The sequence below is a fragment of the Ahaetulla prasina genome, chromosome 16, assembly GCF_028640845.1.
Source record: "Ahaetulla prasina isolate Xishuangbanna chromosome 16, ASM2864084v1, whole genome shotgun sequence".
Classification (NCBI taxonomy): Eukaryota; Metazoa; Chordata; class Lepidosauria; order Squamata; family Colubridae; genus Ahaetulla; species Ahaetulla prasina.
In genome coordinates, this window is record NC_080554.1 from 4,437,501 (window position 1) to 4,463,592 (window position 26,092).

The 26,092-nt window shown below is 44.4% G+C and overlaps 1 protein-coding gene across 4 annotated transcripts in view; it reads left to right on the top strand.

Moving 5' to 3' along the window:
- RALGDS (ral guanine nucleotide dissociation stimulator) overlaps window positions 1-26,092 on the top strand; it is a 106,564-nt gene that overhangs the window by 22,674 nt on the left and 57,798 nt on the right. Inside the window, exon 1 of one of the 4 annotated variants that reach the window (XM_058159217.1) lies at window positions 13,079-13,683. The exons of 2 other annotated variants lie outside the window; for them this stretch is intronic. In XM_058159217.1, coding sequence (XP_058015200.1) covers window positions 13,456-13,683 — 228 coding nt within the window. In that variant the 5' untranslated portion in view covers window positions 13,079-13,455. Of the gene's footprint in view, window positions 1-13,078; window positions 13,684-26,092 lie in introns of those variants that run through there. One more of the 4 variants, XM_058159218.1, reaches the window with a different exon arrangement.

Here is a 26,092-nt window from a genome sequence, read left to right on the forward strand (position 1 = left end):
TGCCAAGCCACAGAAGTTTCCGCAGTTGCCTTTGTTTGCAGCTGGGCGCTGCAGCTGACCAGCATTTCAACTCGGTTGGCTTAAAGGGTGTTTTTTTGGGGGGGGGGTTTCCCCTGGTAGGGTCTCCCTCCCCCGCTGTGCCACCGTTCGCCCAAGCCAAACTCTGCCGAGCGGGCACCTCGCCTCGCCCCAGAGGCTCCAAAATCGCCAGGAAAGCCCCAAAGGAGAGGAGAGGAGGAGTCCTGGGTTCAAGAGCTCTCTAGTCCCCTAGGCGCTGGCGTGGGAGGAGGGTGGGGGGGGGGAAAGACCAGGGTTTGGGCCCTTCTGTTTGTTGATTTTAATCAATAAAATTTATAGGCCTGCCCATCGTACCTGCAAAAGGGAGCCGCATTTGAGGCTACTCCCAGTCTGGTTCTGGGGATTTCATCCTGCTTATTAAATTGCCCTCCGCACACCAACCAGCAAAAACACCCAGTTGATTAATTAAACTTCTCTGGGGGAAAATAATAATAATAATAATAATAATAATAATAATAATAATAATAATAATAATAATAATAATAATAATAATAATAATAATAATAATAATCCAGATTGTGACATCTGAAATCAAGCCCTCGTTTGAGGAATATTTTCGCCACTCCTGGCTGGAAAAAACAAACAAACAAACAAAAAAAATCCCTTTATTGGGAATTTTCCGAAGCCTTGCTGACTTGCCCACTGCATCGGGATTTCCAAAGTACAAAGCAGAGACGGCGCCAGGGAAGACTTGGCACCTGAGCCTGCCAAGGTTCACCCAGGCCCTGGGGATATTTATTATTATTTATTTATTTATTTATTTAATCGCATTTTTATACCGCCCTATCTCCCAAGGGACTCAGGGCGGTTCACAGCCTAATAAAACATACATATAAATACAAAATAAAACACCAGTTTAAAAAACTTGTTTTGCAAGCCCACCCACCCCTTATGCATGATATACTGCAAAAAGGCAATTTTAGCCGGGGATTGTGAGAAAGAGCCAGATTTTGGCAAGGAAAAGCCACAGCGGTGGGTCCTCGACTTATGGCCACGACTGAGGCTAAGCCAGACAGAGTTTTGCCCCCATTTTACGACCGTTCTTGCCCACCGTTGGTTCAGCCAATCGCCGCCGTTGTTAAGTCGGCAACAGCGGTTGTAAAGTCAATCGGGCTTCTCCATCGTGAGCGGGTCGGAAAAGGGGGATTACGTGACCCCCACCCCGGGACCCTGCAATTGTCGTACAGACAGATCAGTTGCCAAGTGCCTGGCTTTGGATCGAAACCGCTCCCAACGGTTGTAAAGTTCGCGGATCGGCTGAAAGTTGCTTTTCTCAGAGCCCCTGCAATTCCGAACGGGCGTTAAAACGAAAAGAAGTCATATCTGGATTTACTGATTAATCAGGGCAGAATATGGAGAGCATGGTTGTGTGATTGTTAAGTTGAGGACTGGACTTTGTCCAAGTTGTGAATTTCACTGTCCCCATCTAGGCTATTTTCAACCTGGGCGCTTAAGGGACTTAATTGATCTTGCCTTCAGAAGTGGTGGGTGGTCCATCACTGGAGGTTTTCAAGAAGAGACTGGACAACCTCTTGCCTGGAACGATATAAGGTCTCCTGCTCTAGCAGGGGGTTGGACTGGATGACCTCCAAGGTCCCTTCCAACTCTTGTTCTTCTACGTTCTGTGGACTGAGTTGCACAGCCTTTGACTCTTGAGTTCACCTGAGCAGCAATTTTAAAGGATGGCAGCCCAGAAGTTGTACTATTAGTGTGATTGTCAGGCTGCCTCTGATTATAACCAGGAAAGAATACACCTTGACTTCATTTGCAAATAAAGAAAAGTACTTTTACTAGTTACATCTGGATAGCAGCAGTGCTAAGTTGGATCTGAGACAAAATATGGCTAACAATCCGTATCACCCTATTCCTCCCTCCTCTTTCCCAAAAGGTCATCAGGTCTGGTCCAATGCCAGCTCCTTCTTGGGGTCCTGCAATCTTCTTCCATGAGTCTCTGGTTGTCAATCATATCAGGAATGCAATGTCCGTTAGAGTTCGCACTCAAACATTCCTGTTGAATTCAAAACATTAATCTCCCCTCCCACCTTAATTATGTCAGACCGACACTCTTAAAGGCCCCTCTCTACTTAACTTGAATCCAATAGCTATTTACATTAGAAATACAATCCCATGCTATCTAACAACTGAATATAAGGAGTACAAAGAGATACGAAGTTTGGAGTGGAGGCTGACATTGATTGTGGGGGACATTGGAATGGGCTCAAAATGCATCACTTTGTGGAGGGGAACACAACTTTCCCACTCCATATTTAGAGGACCCTTTTCGAGGGCTGCTCTCTGAGCTCGGTTGTTTTCTTGCAGACGGTTCATGACCCAACTAGATCACATCATCAGGATGAGGGAGTGCGGTGTTTGTTCCGCGTTTACTTTCACAAGAGCTCGCCCTGCAACCAGCGCCCGGCACCCAATATCCAGATAAGCGGGGATAAACACCAGACAAACAATCAAGGAGAAAATAATGTGCTAATCAAGGAACTACGGAGGAGAAAACCACACCTCTGCCAAGACTGAAAGGAGACGCTGCTGCAGATAAACAGAGAGCAAACACCACACTCATGAGCACTGATGATGTTACCTAGTTGGGTCATGAAAGGTCTGCAAGAAAACCACCAAGCTCAGAGGACCCCACAGTCCACTCCACAAACCCCCCACTCCCTCTAGCACTGATGATGTTACCTAGTTGGGTCATGAAAGGTCTGCAAGAAAACCACCGAGCTCAAGGACCCTCACAGTTCGACCCTGAGCTACAACTATCCTCTTTTATTAATCCGTTAAGACTTCGGCTTATCCGTAGATGGAGTCGCTTGAATTCGCGTCGTATCGTGCCCGCTTGCTCTCCTGCAGTTGTACTTTCTCCAGACGGGAAATGGCTTCACACCTCGTGTTTCTATGTGTGGCCCGTCTACGGCGGCTGAAACGCCGGGAATCACACATCTCTAAAAGTTGGGATCGTTTTCGCCCGGGAGCGAAAGAGATATTGACCTAGCGTGCGGCTGGAAAGTTCAGCGTAGAGCCCGGAGCTGAATTTGAATCAAATGAGAAATGTGAAATGTGAAATCCGAGCAAGGACGGACTGACCTGGATTGATAAAAAGTGAACCAGTGCTTAAAGACAAAATGTTCCCTTTGGTTGGTTGGTTCGGTTTTTCTTTTCTTCCCTTTCCCTTTCTCTTTTCTTTCTTCCCCCCTTCCTCTCCCGCTCTCTCTCTTTCTCTTTCTCTCTCTCTCTCTCTGCCTTTTTTTTCTCCCTCCCATCTCCTCCTTCTCCCCTTCCCTTCCTTTCCTCATCTTTATTTCCTTTCCTTCCTTTTCCTTTCCTTCTCTATGTTTCCTCTCCTCTCCTTCCTTCTTTCATTCCCTTCTCCTTTCCCTTCCCTCCCTAGCTTTCCTTTCCTTTCCCTTCCTTTCCTTTCCCCTTTCATTTCTTTTCCTTTCCTTCTCTAGCTTTTCTCTCTTCTCCTCTCCTTCTTTCTTTCATTCCCTTCTTCCTTCCCTACCCTCCCTAGCTTTCCTCCCCTCCCCTCCCCTTCCCTTTCCTCCTTTTCCTTTCCTTTCCTTTCCCGTTTCCTTCTTTTCTTCCTCCTCCATTTCCTTTTCCTTCCTTCTAGTCCTTTCTTCCTATACCTCATTTCCTTTCCTTCCTAGCAAAAGCCTCTCCAACAGAGATGTTTGTGCTGATGAACCCTGGAAAATTCTTCTTCTTCTTCTTCTTCTTCTTCTTCTTCTTCTTCTTCTTCTTCTTCTTCTTCTTCTTCTTCTTCTTCTTCTTCTTCTTCTTCTTCTTCTTCTTCTTCTTCTTCTTCTTCTTCTTCTTCTTCTTCTTCTTCTTCTTCTCCTCCTCCTCCTCCTCCTCCTCCTCCTTCTACCAATCTTCTACCAGTGCACATACGTTGTGCACTGACAATATCCTCCTCCTCCTCCTCCTCCACCTCCTCCTCCTCCCTCTAAATTCCCTCTTAGGAGACAGGACAGTTGCAACCCTAAGGCCGCCCAACCCCTTGGCCTTCAAAGAAAGTCTTGCTCTAAATATAGATGACTTTCCCAAAAGCTGCAATTCACAACACCTCCAGGGTTTGGGCTGGGCACTCCTTGCCAGTAGAGATTGTAGCCGCCACAAAGCCTTATCTGTCGAGCCACACCGAACAAGCACCGTCTGCATCTGTCTGGCTTTGACGTGACTCGGTGATGTGTTTTGTAGCCAGGAGGTTAGCGGGCTCCCCCGGGGGCGAGGGCAGTTTATTGAGTTCCTGTAAAGAAATAAGAATTTTTATATTGAGTGGCCTAATAATTCCACACTCTGAGTACTGTGTCCAGTTCTGGTGACCACGATACAAAAAAAAAAAGAAAAGATGTTGAGACTCTAGAAAGAGTGCAGAGAAGAGCAACAAAGATGATGAGGGGCCTGGAGGCTAAATTATAGGATGACTAAATTGCAGGAACTGGCCATGGCTAAGTCTAAGGAAGAGAAGGATTAGGGGCCACATGCAGTGGTGGGATTCAGCCAGTTCGCACCACTTCGGGAGAACCGGTTGTTAACTTTCTGAGCAGTTTGGCAAACTGGTTGTTGGCAGAAATCCTTAGGGCAGAGAACCGGTTGTTAAATGACTTGAATCCCACCACTGGCCACATGATAGCAGTCTTCCAATATTTGAGGGGCTGTTACAGAGAGGAAGGGGCTCAGCCTATTCTCCAAAGCATCTGCGGGCAGGACAAGGGGTAATGGGTGGAAGCTTATCAGAGAGAAAAGCTACCTAGGACTTAATATTTCCTGATCAATGAACCAGGGAAACAGATTTCCTCCAGAAAATGTGGGTGCTCCGTGGAGGCTTTTAAGAAGAGACAGATAACAGATTAAGAGAGTTGGAAGGGATCTTGTGGGTCATCTATTCCAACCCCCGCCCCTCGCCCAAGCAGAAGACCCTACACCATTTCTGACAGTCCAGTCTCTTCTTGAAAGCTTCCAATGATGAAGCTACCATAACTTCCGAAGGCAACTTCTGTCCCATGGGTTGTTTGTTCTCACTGTCAGAAAGTTTCTCCTTATATCCAGGTTGAATTTCTCCTTGGTCGGTTTCCGTCCATTGTTCTTTGTCTGGCTTTTGGATGCTTTGGAAAATAGCTTGAGCCCTTTCCTCTCTGTGGCAGCCCCTCAAATATTGGAAGATTGCTATCCTGTCTCCCCTGGTCCTTCTCTTCACTAGACTAGCCAGGCCCAGTTCCTGCAACCGTTCATCGTATGTTTGAGCCTCCAGTCCTCTAATCCTCTTGGTTGCTCTTCTCTGCACTCTTTCTAGAGTCTCCACATCTTTTTTTATAGTGTGGTGCTGCATCCATCCAAAACTGGATGCAGTACTCTAGGTGTGGTCTTACTAAGGCTTTATAGAGTGGTCATAGTACCTCCCTTGATCTTGATTGTTGATGCAAGTTAGGACTGCATTGGCTTTGGAAAGAGATTGGAAAACCATTTGTCTGAGATAGCATGATGACTCCTGTCTTGGGCAGAGGGCTAGACTAGACTAGAAGACCTTCAAGGTCCCTTCTATCCTTATGATTTTATGAAGTGAGCGGCCACTTCTTGGACTCCAAATATTCCTCTTTAATCTTTGTGTGTTATTGCTGGAAAAATAAAACACACACACACACACACACACCATGCAAAATGTTTTGCCCTGGGTGTTAAAATCATTTAGCTGTTTCCAGAGCTTTTTCTAGTTTAGCTCGCCTTGGTGGTACTTCGTGTTCCCTACTAAGCAGGCGAACCATCTTTACGAGGTTCGTTTACGAGTTATTATTACATTTTAAAAAACAGTTGCTTCAAGCAGGATCCGTCCGGACAGGTTACAAAAACAGTTAAAACCCGAGGACAATAAAGTGACATGAACCGCCACAGGAACCAGGAGGAGAATTAACACATCATAAGATCATACATTAAAAAGGAATGAGAGAATCGGTAAAAATAAATAACATTAATTATAAAAGAGAGATGCTGTTGCCGAGCTGGATTTACTGTCTGGCGTTTCTGACAGAATGAAGGACAGGGAAGCAAGCTTGGAATTAGGGATGGATAATGAAGACTTTCTGGAGGCAAATCGGTTGACTTTGGAACCTCAGAAACCCAGAAGGAAAAAGTTGGCAAATCTGCCACGCTCAGAATTTTAGGAAGTGATGATCCGAATAGTGAAAAACTTGCTGAGGAACATGTAAATCTATCCCCTACTTAGTGGAAAGCTTGCTCGTATGTAGAAAATTCAGATAGTCCTTGAATTACGACTGCGGTTGAGACCACAATTCCCACTGCTAAGCTAGGCGGTTGTTAAGTGAATTGTGCCGAATTTTACAACCTTTTTTTTTTTTTGTCGTCACGGTTGTTAAGGGAACCATGTGTCATTAAGCAAGTCCGGCTTCCCCCAAGGGCTCTGCTCATGGGAAGCTGGCTGAGACTTACGCGAATGTCATAAGTGCATGATGGTTGCCAAGGACCCGGATTTTGAGCACGTGACCGTGGGCAATGCTACGATGGTCCTGAGTGCGAGGACTGCTTGTGAACTCCTTTCCCAGCTCCTTTAAAAGGTAAAAGTTCCCCTCGCACGTACACATTAGTCGTTCCCGACTCTAGGGGGCGGTGCTCATCTCCGTTTCAAAGCCGAAGAGCCAGCGCTGTCCGAAGACGTCTCCGTGGTCATGTGGCCGGCGTGACTCAACGCCAAAGGCGCACGGAACGCCGTTCCCTTCCCACCAAAGGTGGTCCCTATTTTTATACTTGCATTTCTTTTACCTGCTTTCGAACTGCTAGGTTGGCAGAAGCTGGGACAAGGAACGGGAGCTCACCCCGTTACGCGGCGCTAGGGATTCGAACCGCCGAACTGCCGACCTTTCCATCGACAACCTCAGCGTCTTAGCCACTTGAGCCACCGCACCCTTTTTACAGCTTTAGGACCGTCCTATGAAAGAGGTCGCCTTTCTATTCCTCTGCGTTTGGCACCTGTCAAATTAGCAACATGCAGGAAAAATGTGATCTCAGGACGTTCCTTGTAGCGTACATGATTTTATTTTATTTATTCCATTCCTCTGCGGTCTTTTCTCCTCTCCTTAAGCCTGAAAAAGAGCTGCTTCGGTTTTGCTCCCGTGTGCGTCGCGTGAACTCGGGCAACCGTGGTCTGTAAACCATTAAGCCTCACCCAAAGTTGGTTTATTCCATAAATCGGAGTCCAACCATCTCGGGGTTTTTTTGCCACCCGCCAAATTAAAACCATGCCTCTGGGGGGGGGGGGGAAACCAGAGACTTTGCCGGGGAAATATTTGACTCTTTTAGAATAGAATTTGTTCATAGAATAGAATAGAATTTGTTGGCGAAGTGTGATTGGACACACAAGGAATTTGTTTTGGTGCATATGCTCTCAGTGTACATAAAAGAAAAAAAAATATACCTTCATCAAAGGTACAACATTTACAACACAAATGATGGTCATAGGTTGCAATTTAACCCTTAATGATAGCAACAAAAAGTTACAGTCATAAGTGAAAAGAGATTGGTGATGATGGGAACGATGAGAAGATTAATAGTAGTGCAGATTTAGTAAATAGTATGACAGTGTTGAGGGAATTATTTGTTTAGCAGAGTGATGGCCTTCGGGAAAAAACTGTTCTTGTGTCTAGTTGTTCTGGTGTGCAATGCTCTATAGCGTCGTTTTGAGGGTAGGAGTTGAAACAGTTTATGTCCAGGATGCGAGGGGTCTGTAAATATTTTCACGGCCCTCTTCTTGATTCGTGCAGTATACAGGTCCTCAATGGAAGGCAGGTTGGTAGCCATTATTTTTTCTGCAGTTCTAATTATCCTCTGAAGTCTGTGTCTTTCTTGTTGGGTTGCAGAACCAAACCAGACCGTTATAGAGGTGCAGATAACAGACTCAATAATTCCTCTGTAGAACTGAATCAGCAGCTCCTCGGGCAGTTTGAGCTTCCTGAGTTGGCGCAGAAAGAACAGTCTTTGTTGTCCCTTTTTTGATGATGTTTTTGATGTTAACTGTCCGTTTTAGATCTTGCGATATGATTTTATTAGCTACGATCAGCTGACCCCAATGAACCCAAATTCTGCAGACTTCGCATCCTGCAAGCGGAATAATATTGTACCCATAAATTAACCGAACACTATGAATAAACTGTTGCTGACTGTGTGTTTTGGGCAGATGCTCAGCTTTGATCTTTCAAGTTAACTTGTTGTTTGTGTGTGTGTGTGTGTGTTTTCCTTCGTACCCTGGATTCATTTCCTTCCAGGAAAAAGCCTGCCGTCCCCCCCTTCCCCATTACAAACCCCTAAAGTAAAGAAAACAAACACTCTTCTCCAGCTTTTCGAAGAGACTAGCTAAGCAAACTCACCCTGTGAACAATTGGCTGGTTTTCTTGTTGTTGGTTTCCAGGTCAAATGTTGGACTGTTTGCTTAACTCTTTGCTTTCCAAAACGGCTTCTCTTTCATCACTCTCTTATTTTATTTATTTATTTTTATTTATTTTATTTGATTTTTATACCGCCCTTCTCCCGAAGGACTCAGGGCGGTGTACAGGCATAATAAAACCAACAATACAATATACAAGTTTAAAATACGATTTAAAAAACTTATTTTAAATTAGCCCAGTGATTAAAATTTACCATACTAAAAAAACCCCGTTTAAAATTAATAAAATTTAACATTAAAATCCCAATTTAAGCCAGCCCCGCGCGGATAAAAAGATGAGTCTTGAGTTCGCGACGAAATGTCCGAAGGTCAGGTATTTGGCGTAAACCTGGGGGAAGCTCGTTCCAGAGTGTGGGAGCCCCCACAGAGAAGGCCCTTCCCCTGGGGGCCGCCAGCCGACATTGTTTGGCGGACGGCACCCTGAGAAGTCCCTCTCTGTGAGAGCGTACGGGTCGGTGGGAGGCGTGTGGTAATAAATTTATTTATTTTGTTGCACAGTATATATAAGCATAAGCATGAAATAACTATACAATATATAAGCATATATATATATAAGCATGAGTATGTAATAACTATATTAATTGGATATAACAAAAGGAAACAATAGGACAGGAACGGTAGGCATGCTTGTGCTCTTATGCACGCCCCTTACAGACCTCTTAGGAATGGGGTGAAGTCAATAGTAGACAGTTTTTGGTTAAAGATTTGGGGATTTTGGGAAGAGACCACAGAGTCAGGTAGTGCATTCCAGGCATTAACAACTCTGTTACTGAAGTCATATTTTCTGCAATCAGGATTGGAGCGGTTCACATTAAGCTTAAATCTATTGTGTGCTCGTGTATTGTTGCGATTGAAGTTGAAATAGTCTTCGACAGTCTTCCCCTCCCCTCTCCCCCCCCCACCCGCCTTTTCTCACGTACATAAGGCATTGCTTCGTGCAATTCTTCAGGGGAACCAGAGGACAAACGTGGGCCGAGGTGGTATTCAGCCGGGCGAACCGGTCCGAACCGGTAGCGGAAATCGCAAGTGGGCCTGCTCACCTTTCCCGGCTCTATGCCATCCTGTTTAGCCACGTTTTTGAGGCCATGCGCGGAAGAGGCGCGCACGAGCAAAGCACCTGCGCAGAAGGCCGGGCGCATGGGGGTGTGTGCGGAAGGCAGGTGCTGGGCAATCCGGGCATGCGCCGCGAACCAGTAGTAACATCATGTGAAAACCATCACCGATTATGGAGGAATTAAGTGGTTTTTGGTTTTTTGTTTTTAATCGGGGCAACCTGGTCTACTCAAATATGGGACGGCGCATAATTGCTTTTCGCCTTTCAGCCTCAGTCCAGGAGCCTTCGCAGGCAGTCGCTTTCGCGATGAACTATTTTTGTAAATAGAATCTTAAATGACTGGTCTGCCATCTGTCAGGAATGTTACAGGATCTCCTGCTTGGGTGGGTGGGTGGGGGTTGGACTAGATGACCTACAAGGTCCCTTCCAACTCTGTTATTCTGTATTCAAATAGTTTAGGTTTTTCTTCACCTCCCCCAACTTCCCAAAGCTCTGGAGTGCAATCAAAACACAAGCAGCGTTTAATACTTTCATTTCCCACCCACCCACCTTATAGGTGATCTATATCCTGTATGCAAACGAGGCATACTTTAAGATCTGTGGATTTCAACTCCCAGAATTCCGTGCTGGCTGGGGGATTCTGGGAGTTGAAGTCCACCTAGAAACATTATGGGGCAATGGCCCGAAAAACAGCCTGAAAATGGCCCCCCAAACAGCCCAAAAACGGCCTGAAAAATGACCAAAAACAACCTGAAAACAGCCTGAAAATGGCCCCAATAACAGCCTGAAAATGCCCCCCAAAAAGGCCTGAAAATGGCCCCAAAAACAGCCTGAAAATGCCCCCCAAAACAGCCCAAAAATGGCCCCAAAACAGCCTGAAAATGGCCCCAAAACAGCCTTAAAAACGGCCCCAAAACAGCCTGAAAATGGCCCAAAAAACAGCCTAAAAACGGCCTGAAAAATGACCAAAAACAACCTGAAAACAGCCTGAAAATGGCCCCCAAAACAGCCTTAAAAACAGCCCCCAACAGCCTGAAAATGGCCCAAAAAAACAGCCTGAAAAATGACCCCAAATAACAGCCTGAAAACAGCCTGAAAAATGGGCAAAACCGCCCCCAAAACAGCTTTAAAAACGGCCCCCAAAACAGCCTGAAAATGGCCTGAAAAATGACCAAAAACAACCTGAAAACAGCCTGAAAATGGTCCCCAAAACAGCCTTAAAAACGGCCCAAAAAACAGCCTAAAAACGGCCTGAAAAATGACCAAAAACAACCTGAAAACAGCCTGAAAATGGCCCCCAAAACAGCCTTAAAAACGGCCCCAAAACAGCCTGAAAATGGCCCCCCAAAACAGCCTAAAAATGGCTCCCAAAACGGGCCAAAAACAGCCTGAAAAATGACCCCAAATAACAGCCTGAAAACAGCCTGAAAAATGGGCAAAACCGGCCCCAAAGCAGGCATGCGCACGCTGGCCAGCTGAACTTCGGGTTTTTGGTGTTCACTCCAGCATGCGCACGCCCTTACACATGCATCCGCATGGAGGCGCATTCCAGTTTGGCCACTCGTTACCAAAAAGGTTCTCCCATCACTGCCTTGTTACCATTTCAGACAAATGGCTCTCCGGTCTCTTCTTGAAAACCTCCAGCGATGGAGCGCCCACAACTTCTGGAGGCGAGGAGTTCCATGGGCTTTACGTCTATGGAGATTCTCAGCCATCCAGGTCACGTGGTTGTCCCAAAGGTGTTTTTCCAAGAGGCAACTGGACTTTCCTTGAAGACGTTTCGCTTCTCATCCAAGAAGCTTCTTCAGTTAGAACAATTAGCTAGTCTTCAAGGAAAAACAAAGGAAGCCCAGTTGCCTCTTGAAAAAACACCTTTGAGTTCAACAATCCCATTGTTCTCACCGTCAGGAAATTCCTCCTTAGTTCTAGGTTGTTTTCTCTCCTTGGTTAGTTTCCATCCGTTGCTTCTGGTCTTCTTATTAGATGTGAAGTGAACGGCGGTTTTCCGGGCTGGCCTCCAGGATTTCAATCTTTTTCTGTATTCGTTTATAATATAGAATATAAAAATACAAAAGAAAATAGTAGGAAAATATGGGAGGAAAAAGGGAAGGGCAAAGAGAAATAAGAAAGAAAAGGGATAACATTTCAACTCCCTTTGGTGCTGTAGAATAAGATCACAGCATCTTATTTCAACTTTTGACTTTTACCCTGATCATGTAAACTAGCCATTTCTATAACAACAAACCTTTTTATTTTTATTTTTGTCACACAGTATATATAAGCATAAGCATGAAATAATTATACAATATATAAGCATATATATGAGTATGAGTATGTAATAACTATATTAATTGGATATAACGAAGGAAAACAATATTCATCCCTAAAACCCCAAATCATTCTATTCTATTCTAATGTTTGTTGTTTTGGGTTTGTTATTTTTGTTGTGTTGTGTTGTTTTGTTTTTAGGTGGAATTGGCTGTTGTTCCCCTCCGATTCACCAGGACATATATATATATTTGTTTTCTGAGGTTTTCACGGGTGTTTGTATGTAGGTCTTTGGTTGTTCGGGTTTTCTCCCATGTAAAATTGGAAGTGTCTTGGCGACGTTTCGACGAAGTCTCATTCGTCATCTTCAGGCTTCAGCTTCGTGCTTCATTGCTCCCAGAAGCACGAAGCATTGCTCCCAGAAGCATTGCTCCCAGAAGCACGAAGCTGAAGCAACCGCAAAATCCAGATGCAGTTTCTAAAGTAGAAACAAAAGTAAATTATATAATTTTTTTTTTTATTGAGTCAATTGAGCCAATCATCAGTCTGGTTGATGGGCTGGCCCATTTGTCCTGGTGAATCGGAGGGGAACAACAGCCAATTCTACCTAAAAACAAAACAACACAACACAACAAAAATAACAAACCCAAAACAACAAACATTAGAATAGAATAGAATAGAATAGAATAGAATAGAATAGAATAGAATAGAATAGAATAGAATAGAATAGAATAGAATAGAATAGAATTAAGGGGCGTGCATAAGAGCACAAAAGTGCCTACCGTTCCTGTCCTATTGTTTCCTTTCAATATATGTTCCTGTATATAATGTGACAAAATGAATAAATAAATAAATAAAAAAGGATAGAATTTTGTATTGGCCAAGTGTGATTGGACACACAAGGAATTTGTTTTTGGTGCATATGCTCTCAGTGTACATAAAAGACAAGATACCTTCATCAAGGTACAACACTTACAACACAAATGATGGTCAATATATCAATATAAATCATAAGGATTGCCAGCAGCAAAGTTACAGTCATACAGTCATGAGTGGAAAGAGATTGGTGATGGGAACGATGAGAAGATTAATAGTAGTGCAGATTCAGTAAATAGTTTGACAGTGTTGATGGAATTATTTGTTTAGCAGAGTCATGGCCTTCGGGGGAAAAAACTCAACTTGTGTCTAGTTGTTCTGATGTGCAGTGCTCTATAGGGTCGTTTTGAGGGTAGGAGTTGAAACAGTTTATATCCAGGATGTGAGCTTTTCCAGTTCCAAAAAAAACACACACACACTTCCTCACCTCTCAGCCTGCAGAGGGCGCCTCGTGGTCTCCTTTCCTCTCCAGCTCAGCTCCGACGCGGAAAGCTCCTCTTTCTCTCTCCTTCCCTCCTCCACTCCACCCCAGTATTTGAATGACATCAGAGCTTGCGGGAGGGAGGAGGGGGGGAGGGCCTTCTTCCCGTGGGGAGGGGCTTCCCAAAAGCCTGCGGGTGGCAGAAGAAGGCCCCCGCATCCCCTCCCGCCACTCTCTCTTCCCAAAAAAAAAAACTGGCTGCAAGCGGAGCCCGGCGGGCGCAGCTCCATGGTGGTCCTCATGTGGTCGGAGCTGCTGCCGGAGGAGCGCTCGGCCAGGGCTCTCCAAGCCGGCGGCGGCGGCAGCAGCAGCAACAGCCCCGAGCGCCTCTTCGAGGGCTGCCGCCGACTCCGCAACCTCTGGGATGCGGTCCGCTTGGAAGTGGCCGCAGAGGAAGCTAGCCCGGTGGTCTTGCACAGTTTCACCCAGCTGGATCCGGATCTGCCCCCTCTGGAGGTAACAAACCCGGCCGGAACGCAGGTTGGGTGGGTGGGTTGCAAGGCTGGTCGGGGTTTTTTGGGGGGGTGGGTTTCCCACGGCGGGCGGTGCAAAAACAACCCGGGAATCGGGTCGCGAAGTCAGCCTGGGGAGTCCCCGGGAACGCGCTCTCCTTTTTGCGGGCTGCGCTCAGGGCGCACGCGATGCCCAGCCACCCACCCCGCGTCCCCGTTTATGGGGTGATGATGTGATGATGGGGGATGCTTCGGTTGGTGCGGTTGGCTGGCTGACTGGCTTTTCGGGGGGGGGTCTCCTTCCTTGCCCTCCGCCCCCCCATTTTTGAGCTGGCTTGTTGGTCCAGGGGTCCTTGGAATAAAGGAGCTCTCCAGCGTTGTGGGGAATAGGGGGGCGGGGAGGTCGTTTCCCTCCTGGATTGAACAAAGAAAAGCTTAGTTTGACAAATTGGAATTGTGTTGCAACCGTCTCTGTTAAAAAAAACAGCAACAACAGTCCTGCGTCCTTTGGCTGCTTGGCGTTTTGTGCGTGCGAACGAAACAACTGTTTATGACTGTATGACTGTAACTTTGTTGCTGGCAATCCTTATGATTTATATTGATAGATTGACCATCATTTGGTGTTGTAAATGTTGTACCTTGATGAAGGTATCTTGACTTTTATGTACACTGAGAGCCTATGCACCAAGACAATTTCCTTGTGTGTCCAATCACACTTGGCCAATAAAAAATTCTGTTCTATTCTATTCTATTCTATTCTATTCTATTCTATTCTATTCTATTCTATTCTATTCTATTCTATTCTATGATTCTTAATGAAGGTATCTTGTCTTTTATGTACACTGAGAGCGTTATGCACCAAAGACAAATTCCTTGTGTGTCCAATCACACTTGGCCAATAAAAAATTCTATTCTATTCTAACTGCTACTTATTATTCCGTAACATCACAGTTAAGTTTAGGGTAAACCCCGGCTTTGCTGGCGACAGAGAAAGTGACGGCTGAAGCCCGGGGCCGGAAGGTCAGGGTAAACGTCGCACCTTCAGGTTACCTAGGTTTAAATGTCCTCCCTTGGGTGTTTAATCCAACCCGCAAGCTGCCCCCTTCATAAATCCTTGCCGTGGATTAAGTCACGCCATGCCACCCAGTTGGAGGCACAGACGCTAAATAAATAGGCTTAGCCTGGCTGCTTTACACAAGAGGGCCCAAGAAAGCAAAGCCACGAAAACACAAACTGCCTTTTAACCAAACTCTAGCCTTAATGCAAGGGCCTTCCAAATTTGGAGAATTGACACTTTTTCAAGTCGAGCTGGCTAAACAAGATGTAAAGGACACGGAGGCTCAGCGGCTAAGACGCTGAGCTTGTCGATCGAAAGGGTTCGGCGGTTCGGCGGTTCGAGTCCCTAGCGCCGCGTAACGGGGGTTGAGTCCCGTGACTTGTCCCAGCTTTCTGCCAACCTAGCAGTTCGAAAGCACGTTAAAAAAAAATGCAAGTAGAAAAAAATAGGGACCATCTTTGGTGGGAAAGGAACAGCGTTCCGTGGGCCTTTGGCGTTGAGTCATGCCGGCCACGGGACCACGGAGGCGTCTTCGGACAGCGCTGGCTCTTCAGCTTTGAAACGGAGATGAGCACCGCCCCCTAGAGTCGGAAACGACTAGCACGTATGTGCGAGGGGAACCTTTACCTTTTACTTTACTAAGTTGAGCTGCCAGCTTGAGAGAGATGTGTTTAAGGGGGGGAGGGTGTCCTAAAGGAAAAAAAAGGGAATTGTTTGATGGATTTTGCATTGACAGCTTTTGGGAGACAGGATGATGCGAACTGATGACGTTACCTAGTTTGGTAATGAAACGTCTACAAAGAAACCACCAAGCTCTAGGCAGCACCAAGGACCCTTTAGGATATCATATTTTGGGGAAGGGAGGGAGGTTATTTGAACTTTGGAAGATTACACATAGTCCCCGACTTACAACCGTTCGTTTAGTGACCGTCCAAAATTACACAACGGCGCTGGGGAAAAAAAGTGACTTGTGACTTTTTCACACTTAATGACCGTTGCATTATTCCCGTGGTCACGCGATCGAAATTCAGACTTTTGTATTTATGACGCGTCATGTGATCCCCTGTGATCCGGATTCACTTAACAACCGGGCTCCTAAATTAACACCTGCAGTGATTCACTTAACAACCGTGGCAAGAAAGGTCTTAAAACGGGGCCAAATTCACTTAACAAATCTGTCTCTTAGCCGCAGGAATTCTGGGTTCAATTGTTTGAGGACTTACTTTTTCATCAGACTACCGTCTTAAACTACAAACCAGATGTAAGCAGATGTTCTTCCTATTTATCCATTGTATTAGAAGAAGTCGGAAATATTCTTTGCGTTTTCCTTTTTCTTTTTTTTTCTCTTTATACTTTCTCTCCGCTTCTATTCCTCTTTTCTTGCTGCTCTTTCATTGTTTCTCTGGGTGGTTAGTTTTTCTCCTTTTTTTATTATTATTAACGCATACGACTTTGTAAAAATGCAATACAATTGTTTGCGGATAAACACTTTGGAAGCCTGTCCCCCATCTTATCTCCCAAAGGCTCTTCTTAGATATCTGCCTGCCGCCTTCTTGTTTGGAAGAAAGTGTTTATTCTAGAATAAGGATGCTGAGTTAGCTGCCCTTTCTTCTGTTGTTCCCTCTGGTTGCTCGGCGCACAGCCTTTGAGTAGAATCACTGCGTAAGTTCACTACCTTCCTTATTTGCTTGAGTATAATACACGTTGATCCCTGGTTCACCCTGCCTGATTATTTTTATTTTAAATTTATGCATGCATTGAACCAGGAGGTGGAACATACTGATGGCCTCCCACGCAGACACAAATGTTTCTCAGATCTGGAATGAATGAAATTCATGCAAGGATTACTGCATTCCTTAAGATTCCAGTCCTCTTTGTGGCTATGAATGGTCTTCGTCGAACAATGCAAAAAAAGCAAACAACAAAAAACACGAAAAACACCCTGGTTTGAACTGGAAGTCAAGCTTCCCGTATCTTAGAATTTGGGGATCTTTTCATCTGTAACATCCTATTTTCCCAAATAAAATGCAGGGAAGTTCCCTAAGGATGAAGCTGTTTGTGTTTATCAGGATACACAGAAGGTCTGTCGCTTGCTCGGCTCCGTCCACGGATATATTAAGGCACATTAATTAGTACTCTGGAATTTCAAGGCAGCTGTTTAGTTATATACAAGCGAAAGAATAATTCTTGCCGTCTGCACAAAGATTGTGTGTTCTCTAACTTGTAAGTGGGGGGGGGGGCGTGAAATTTATGAGTCATTTATTCGCCTGATGGCAGAGATGAATTCGAATCCGAGAATGTTGCATATTTTTCTAGGCAGCTCAAATATTTTTACTCGCGGGAGGAACAGTTATGTTAGAACCCATCGTTGTATCTAAAAATCAAGATTCCTTCGTGTTGCTTTCAGCTCCTGGGGAGTTTATGGACTCAAAAACACTTAGTTTTTATTGGCAAAATTGCTTTTTTAAAAAATAAATAAATAAATAAATCCTTTCCGATTTTCCAGCCTTGATTTTTCCCCCCCTCCAAATGTTAATATTGTGTTTAATTGAAGTGAGGGATTGATAACGTAGGCTGGCAGTATAGTAGGATTTAAGTTTTGCTTTGTATTCTTGGCTCTTTTGTGTCAAAACAATAAGAGAAAGGTCACCTGCTCATAAAAATCATGAGTTTTCTAGCATTGGAACCTCACCATCAAACCGATTTCTTTCTGGAAAGACTAATAAGGCCAAAGCACACACACACACACAAAAAAGACCATGAAATGGAAACTAACCAAGGCAGGAAACCAACTTTCTAAATCGGTACCGGTTTGTTGAAAACATTGTTTGTAGAGATGACTGAAGACGCCGATTGCTTTTCGCGGGAGATAACAGTAACAAGAGTTGGAAGGGACCTTTGGAGGTCATCTAGTCACGCAGGGGATCCTATACTAGGGATTCGAACCACCGAACTGCCAGCCTTTCTGATCGACAAGCCACTGAGCCAGGCTAACAGTCAGAGATGATTGTTGAAATGATAGAACCTTCCTAGTTGAAGGCACGCTACCGTTTAATTATTAAAAAGCTGAGGATAAAGCCATAAAGCATTGCTGTTGGGAACTGGATGGTTAAACCAAACTGTCTTCTGTCTAATCCAGCATCATTTTTCTTCTCTAAATGGGTCCATTTTTCTTCTGACCAACAAGTCAAACTGACCAGGAGCATTTTGGTAATGCACCTAGATAAAGATAAAGGTTTCCCTGACTCTAGGGCACTGTGCTCATCTCTGTTTCTCGGCTGAGGAGGGCCAGCATTGTCCAAATACATTTTCCGTGGTCACGTGGCCAGCATGGAGTGCTGTTCCCTTCCCAGCAAAGTGGTACCTATTTATCTACTCGCATTGGCATGCTTTCGAACTGCTAAGTGTGCAGGGGCTGGAACAAAGCACAGGAGCTCACCCGGTCGTGCGGTGCTCGAGTCTCGAACTTGTCAGGAACTGGAGCAAGGAATGGGAGCTCGCCCAGTTGTGCAGTGCTGGGGTCTCGAACCTGGCAGTAGCTGGAGCAAGGAACAGGAGCTCGCTCAGTTGTGCGGTGCTGGGGTCTCGAACCTTTCAGGAGCTTGAGCAAGGAATGGGAGCTCCCCCCAGTTGTGCGGTGCTGGGGTCTCGAACCTGGCAGTAGCTGGAGCAAGGAACGGGAGCTCCCCCATCGCTTGGTCTCGAACCTGGCTCTCAGCCCTCCAGTTGACAAGCTTCAGCATCTTTAACCACTGAGCCAAGTGAGAATGACCCTTAATTTACTTGGCTTCAGATTCTCAGGCCATTAATTGGCGCCAGCCGACAAGGGACCACGCTGAGATATGGAGTCTCTGCAGGGAGAGCGCTTGGTCCAGGCACTTAATTCCGAGGCATTGAATGGCGGGCGACAGATTTCCTATTGGGAATTATTTTCGGACTTTTTGCTCCGAGCTGTTCCTTCCTTCCTGCCAAGACACTCCAGATTTAGAAACTGCGTTACAATTGCGATTAGATCAGCTGCGCCTCGCACTGGTTAGGTTGCTTGTCGTGAAAATGCCAACCTTTATTAGCCGAGGGTGTAAAAAGTCCCCAAACTTTGATACAGGGGGTCCTCGACGTACGACCACAATGGAGCCCAGAATTTCTGTTGCTAAAGGAGACAGCTAAGCGCGTTTTGAAGTGATTCGCCGCCATTGTTTAAGTTTAGTAACTACGGTTGTTAAGTGAATCTGGCTTTCGCGTTGACTTGGCTTGTCCGACGGTCGCAAAAGGGGATCGGGTGACAACCCCCCCCCCGCGATCGTCATAAATGTGAGTCGGTGGCCAAATTTTGATTACGTGGCCGCAGGGTTGGTGCAACGGTCGTTAAGTATGGAAAAACAGTCCTTAGCCACTATTTTTTCTGTGCCGTTGTAACTTCGAGCGGTCACTAAACGAACTGCTGTAATAACGAGGACTAGCTGGAGTTGCTTGGGAAAGGGATCGTAGTCACTTGGGGGATGCATTTAGCCTTCCTCACCGCAGGCGATCGGAGAGGGATGTTTGGTTGTTGTGAATAATCCTCCTCCTCCTCCTCTTTCTCCTTCTCCTTCTACCAATCTCATTGCACATGTTGTGCACTGACAATAAAGATTTGAATTTCCTCCTCCTCTTCCTCCTCCTCCTCTTCTCCTCCTCCTCCTCCTCCTCCTCCTCTTCTTCTTCTCCTCCTCCTCCTCCTCCTCCTCTCCCTCTTTTTCCTCCTTTCTAACAAACTCATTGCACATACGTTGTGCACTGACAATATTCTTATTCTCCTCTTCCTCCTCCTCCTCCTCCTCTCTACCAATCTCATTGCACATATGTTGTGCACTGACAATATTCTTCTTCTTCTTCTTCTTCTTCTTCTTCTTCTTCTTCTTCTTCTTCTTCTTCTTCTTCTTCTTCTTCTTCTTCTTCTTCTTCTCCTTCTCCTTCTCCCCTCCCCTCCTCCTCCTCCTTCTACCAATCTCATTGCACATATGTTGTGCACTGACAATATTCTTCTTCTTCTTCTCCTCCTCTTCTTCTTCTTCCTGTTCCTCCTCCTCCTCCTCCTCCTCCTCCTCTTCTTCTTCTCCTCTCCTCCTCCTCTTCTTCTCCTCCTCCTTCTCTTCTCCTCCTCCTCCTCCTCTCTACCAATCTCATTGCACATATGTTGTGCACTGACAATATTCTTCTTCTTCTTCTCCTCCTCCTCCTCTTCTTCTTCTTTCTCCTCCTCCTTCTCCTCCTCCTGGAATAATTTAGGCCTGCCCAGTTAACTCACCTAGGAGTAATTCAACCAATGCAAAAATCCCAGCAGAGTTTTCGGTTCTGTCTTCCTTTCTCTCTACCAAACCAGCAGGAAGGAAGGAAGAATTCTCAAATCCTTCAATCGCTCCAATAAGGAGGCCATCTTTCCTAAATCCTAAATTTATTTCTCCCCTTCCCCATTGATCCAAGAAGCGCTGCCTTCATTCATTTCCGTAACGCTTCATTAACCCACTTCGGATTTTCTGTTTGGGCTCCAAAGAACTTGGATTTACTTATTATTTTCCCCCAGTAATCGTTTAAGGGTTTATCACCCATCCTTCCCGAAACCGCTAACTTTCCATCTTCTTGGATTTTGCCTCTGATGTGGAAAGGATGGGGGGGGGGGGTCCTGCTTCTTGCGGGTGGCCTTCTGGGGGGGTGTTGAATAAAGCCAAACCCACATCATCCGCTTCCCATTAAATCCTTTTTTTTTTCAACCTCAGAGTTGGCAAGGAAAGGAGGGCCTTCGTTTCAGACATTTGGGGGGCAGTGTGTGTGTGTGTGTTTGTGTTGTTTGTGTGTATTAATGGGGACTGCTAGGTTGCCGAGAGGGGGAAAAGATATTTTCTTTGTCTGAATTTTTACAGCTGTTGCTAAAAGGGTTATTTCATGATTGTCCTTCCTTCCTTCCTTCCTTCCTTCCTTCCTTCCTTCCTTCCTTCCTTCCTTCCTTCCTTCCTTCCTTCCTTCCTCCCTCCTCCCTCCCTCCCTCCCATTCTCATTCTCTTTCCTTTCTCCCTCCCTTCCTCTCATTCTCCTTCCTTCCTTCCTCCCTCCCTCCCTTCCTCCCATTCTCATTCTCTTTTCTTTCTCCCTCCCTTCTTCTCTTTCTCCTCCCTCCCTCCCTCCCTTCTCCCATTCTCATTCTCCTTCCTTTCTCTCTCTGTTCCTCTCTTTCTCCTTCCTTCCTTCCTTCCTTCCTCCCTCCCTCCTTCTTTCCCTTCTCCCATTCTCATTCTCTTTCCTTTCTCCCTCCCTTCTTCTCATTCTCTTTCCTTCCTTCCTCCCTCCTCCCATTCTCATTCTCTTTCCTTTCTCCTCCTCCTTCTTCTCTCCTTCCTTCTCTTCTCCTTCCTCCCTCCCTCCCTCCCTTCTCCCATTCTCATTCTCCTTCCTTTCTCTCTCTGTTCCTCTCTTTCTCCTTCCTTCCTTCCTTCCTCCCTCCCTCTTTCCCTTCTCCCATTCTCATTCTCTTTCCTTTCTCCCTCCCTTCTTCTCATTCTCTTTCCTTCCTTCCTTCCTCCCTCCCTCCTCCCATTCTCATTCTCCTTCCTTTCTCCCTCCCTTCCTCTCATTCTCCTTCCTTTCTTCTTCCCTCCCTCCCATTCTCATTCTCTTTCCTTTCTCCCTCCCTTCTTCTCTTTCTCTTTCCTTCCTTCCTCCCTCCCTCCTCCCATTCTCATTCTCCTTCCTTTCTCCCTCCCTTCCTCTCTTCCTCCTTCCTTCCATATCCTCCCCCCTTTTCTCCTCGCTCTAATGTGGCCAGGCTTGCTTACCATCACTGAAAAGGGATATCTCTGCACATTGTGTGAAACCTCCCTCATTACTTGGATTAGGTTCAAGGTCCATTTTAACCTAGCATCCTGTTTCTTTTGGGGGCTGGCCAGACGAATCAGGAACGCCCTCCAGGCTTGCAAAGGCAGAGGTTTTCTGTTGTTGGGTACCCCTCCCAGGAAAATATTGTCCTGAAAGAGGGACTTTCTCCTTCTTTTACAACAGCTTCTAATTTTGCTACTGCTTTTCACCGCCCTTTAAGAGAGCCGTGAGATTCTTGTCTTGTGGCAGGGAGTTCCACCAGCAGCGAAGAGGATATCTAAAATGCCATCTTCTTTGGCTGGAACTGAAGAAATGGGATTTATTAACCTCTTTGATACTCTCAAACTTTTGTTAGGAAGGGGGAAATCATTCATCATTTTCATTCTTCGAAATCAATCTTCCTTCCTTCCTTCCTTCCTTCCTTCCTTCCTTCCTTCCTTCCTTCCTTCCTTCCTTCCTTCCTTCCTTCCCAACAGTTCTTAAAATCTGAGGCTTAAGAGGGAACGCACGACTTGTGCAGAGTTTGGCTGTGGAGAATAAAACATTTTTCTGGCACGGCGCGGGAAGCGTCAGTGGAGATAAACACAGCCGTTATAAATATACTTTATGGGTTTAAAATTGCAATTCCCCAAGTTTATGCAACGCTCAGAACTCCAGGAATATGGCTGGAAACTTATCTCGGTATCTAGTCACTAAAAAAAGGATACGATAACCCAATTCAGCCTTGGCTGTTTTTCCAAAAATTCCTCTTATCCTTTAAAGAGATTTTTAAAGAGTCATTTAAAGAATTATGTTAAACTTTGAAGAGTCATTGTCTGCTTTCAACGGTACCATTAACGTAGGCTAACATTCATTTTGAGCCTTCCCCCTCCAGAATGTGGGAATCAAAAGCCAGCCCCAAGGCTCTAGTCCTCATGATTTCTCTCCTCCCCCCCCACCTGCAAGATGCTGGGTTTCAAAAACAAAAAGAATGTGGGAACCAAGATTCTAGTTCCTCATGATTTAGAAAAATGGGGCACATGGTTCTTCCTTGGCTGGATCGGGTTCTGAGGAAGACCCCCCCCTGTTCCAAGTTACATAGGCACTGAAAAAAAGGATTTTTGTAATACCAGTCCTCACATTTACGACCGTCGCTGCATCCCCGCAGTCACACAATGAAAAATTCAGTTTGCTTGGCAACCTGCCTGTTTATTTATAGAATTTTTTTATTGGCCAAGTGTGATTGGACACACAAGGAATTTGTCTTGGTGCATATGCTCTCAGTGTACATAAAAGAAAAGATACCTTCATCAAGGTACAACATTTACAACACAATTATTTACAACACAACATTTATATGACAGTTGCAGCCTCCTTGGGGGAGGGAGTCACCTGACCTCCATTTGCAAACTTCCCAGCAAAGTCAATGATTTGCTTAATGACCCACATGATTCACTTAACAGCTGCAGGAATTTGCTTAATGTCTCCTGCCAAAAAAAGAACAGCTGCCCTTGCTAAACAATGGAGGTGCCAATTGTTGGTCGTAAGTCGAAGACTATCTGTGTTTTAATGTTGCAAATCGACACAAAGAGAGACCCACGCTGTCCCAAATTCCTCTCCCCTCTCATCTTTGTGCAGCTCTGCTTTTGTTGTGGTTCTCTTTTGTTACTCCGTTGTTCCTTTCTAATGCTTTATTGATACACTGTTGGAGTGTTTTGGTTTTTTTGTTCAAAACAAGGAAAAAAAGAGTCGTTTCAAAAAGAGGCTGGGTTTGTTGTTGTTGTTACACTGAATGACAGCTGCTAATCAGAAAATGCTGAAGAATTTGATTTACTTTTCCTGCAAAACACTGCAATTTAGCATCTCCTCTTTATTTTCAGGCATTTGGTGGCTTTTTTGGGGAGTTTTTAGAAGTAGTTTGTCGTGTACCACTGAATCAAAGGCTTTACAGAAGTCTATATAAACTGCGTCTATTGCTTTACTCTGGTCAAGTTGTGAAGTCCATACGTTTTTGCAGTGTAAGAGTTGCAGATTGCAGGAAAAAAGCTAGAACTTTCTACAGAGTTTGAACGGGGTAAAAAGACCTCCTACTCGTTTAACTTTGCTTATCTGCAAAATTAATTCCTGCCTCGTTGGGGTTTTGACCAGAACATCATGTTAAAAAATTTGTGCTTTCCATTATGTGTCAACATCATCAATATTTAAGAGCGTGTGTATTTCCCCTTTATTTTTCTGGTCACTTCCCCGATTTGAATAACTGAGTTTGCTGAAAAACCCTTCTGTGGTGCAATTCTAAAAAGTCAATTTTTTTTTCTCTTTGTGGTCACCTTGCATTTTGTGTTATCCACTGTCTTCCATCCGGATAGGGGTCAAATGATCAAATTAGAATTTCAGCTTGAATTATAGAATTTTGTCCTGAATATGTCCACCACATTTAATATAATGTAATGTAATGTAATGTAATGTAATGTAATGTAATGTAATGTAATGTAATGTAATGTAATGTAATATAATATAATATAATATAATATAATATAATATAATATAATATAATATAATATAATATAATATAATATACAACAGAGTTGGAAGGGACCTTGGAGGCCTTCTAGTCCAACCCCCTGCCCAGGCAGGAAACCCTACACCACTGCAGACAAATGTTTATTCAACCTCTTCTTAAAAACTTCCAGTGTTGGAGCATTCACAACTTCTGCAGGCAAGTCGTTCCACTTATTAATTGTTCTCACTGTCAGGAAATTTCTCCTTAGTTCTAAGTTGCTTCTCTCCTTGATTAGTTTCCATCCATCGCTTCTTCTCCTGCCTTCAGGTGTTTTGGAGAACAGCCCGACTCCCTCTTCTTTGTGGCAGCCCCTGAGATATTGGAAGACTGCTATCATGTCTCCCCTAGTCTTTCTTTTTATATACTTTTATATGATTTCTTATCATATACTTATCATATACTTATACACATTCAGGCCATCACTCTGCTAAACAAATAATTCCATCAACACTGTCAAACTATTTACTGAATCTGCACTACTATTAATCTTCTCATAGTTTCCATCACCCATCTCTTTCCATTTATGACTGTATGACTATAACTTGTTGCTGGCAATCCTTATGATTTATATTGATATATTGACCATCAATTGTGTTGTAAATGTTGTACCTTGATGAACGTATCTTTTCTTTTATGCACACTGAGAGCATATGCACCAAAGACAAATTCCTTGTGTGTCCAATCACACTTGGCCAATAAAAATTCTATTCTATTCTATTCCTTCCTCCACTTCTCCTTCCTTCCTTTCTCTTTTTCCTTCCTTCCTTCCTTCCTCTCTCCTCTCCTCTATTCTCTTCTATGATTCTTGACAAATGAATCTTTTCTTTTATATACTTTTATATGATTTCATATCATATACTTATAAGTATTATACTTATACTTATCACATTCAGGCCATCACTCTGCTAAACAAATAATTCCATCAACACTGTCAAACTATTTACTGAATCTGCACTACTATTAATCGTTTCATAGTTCCCATCCCCAATCTCTTTCCATTTATGACTGTATGACTATAACTTGTTGCTGGCAATCCTTATGATTTATATTGATATATTGACCATCAATTGTGTTGTAAATGTTGTACCTTGATGAACGTATCTTGTCTTTTATGTACACCGAGAGCAGATGCACCCAAGACAAATTCCTTGTGTGTCCAATCACACTTGGCCAATAAAAATTCTATTCTATTCTATTCTATTCCTTCCTCCCCCTCTCCTTCCTTCCTTTCTCTTTTTCCTTCCTTCCTTCCTTCCTCTCTCCTCTCCTCTATTCTCTTCTATGATTCTTGACAAATGAATCTTTTCTTTTATGTACACTGAGAGCCTATGCACCAAGACAAATTCCTTGTGTGTCCAATCACACTTGGCCAATAAAATTCTATTCTCCCTATGGACAGTTTGCCTATAAACTTTGTTTTACTTGGCTGGAAAAAAAACAACCTCATTCTTGACAAACCAAGCCGATCGCAAAGGATATATATCGGATTAATAGGTCTGTTACAAAACAATTGTAAGAAGTTGGACCTGTTTAATACGACCACACACACACACACACACACACAATAAAAAAAAAACCTAGATATTTAACCTGTGTGATTTGGCTTTTATTCAACTATTTCCACGTTGATTAAATCATTGTTGCAGACTTACCCATTTTTCAACTTGTTCTGCAATTTTATCATTGCTGGGAAGGCTGGTTCTAATTTTGAAAAGTGCATTTCTTGGTTTTCAGATTTAGGTGTGCAAAGGTCATTTTGAAAGAATAGCCAAGAGATTGAATTTAGCTCTTCTCTTACATCTGTACAGGTATCCAGATGGACTTAACAGCTGGGTTACTGACTTAACAAGTGCAATGATTCACTTAACAACGGTGCCAAGAAAGGTCGTAAAACGGGGCAAAACTCACTTAACATAGGTCTCACTGCACAACAGAAATTTTGGGGGCTCAATTTTGGTCGTAAATCGA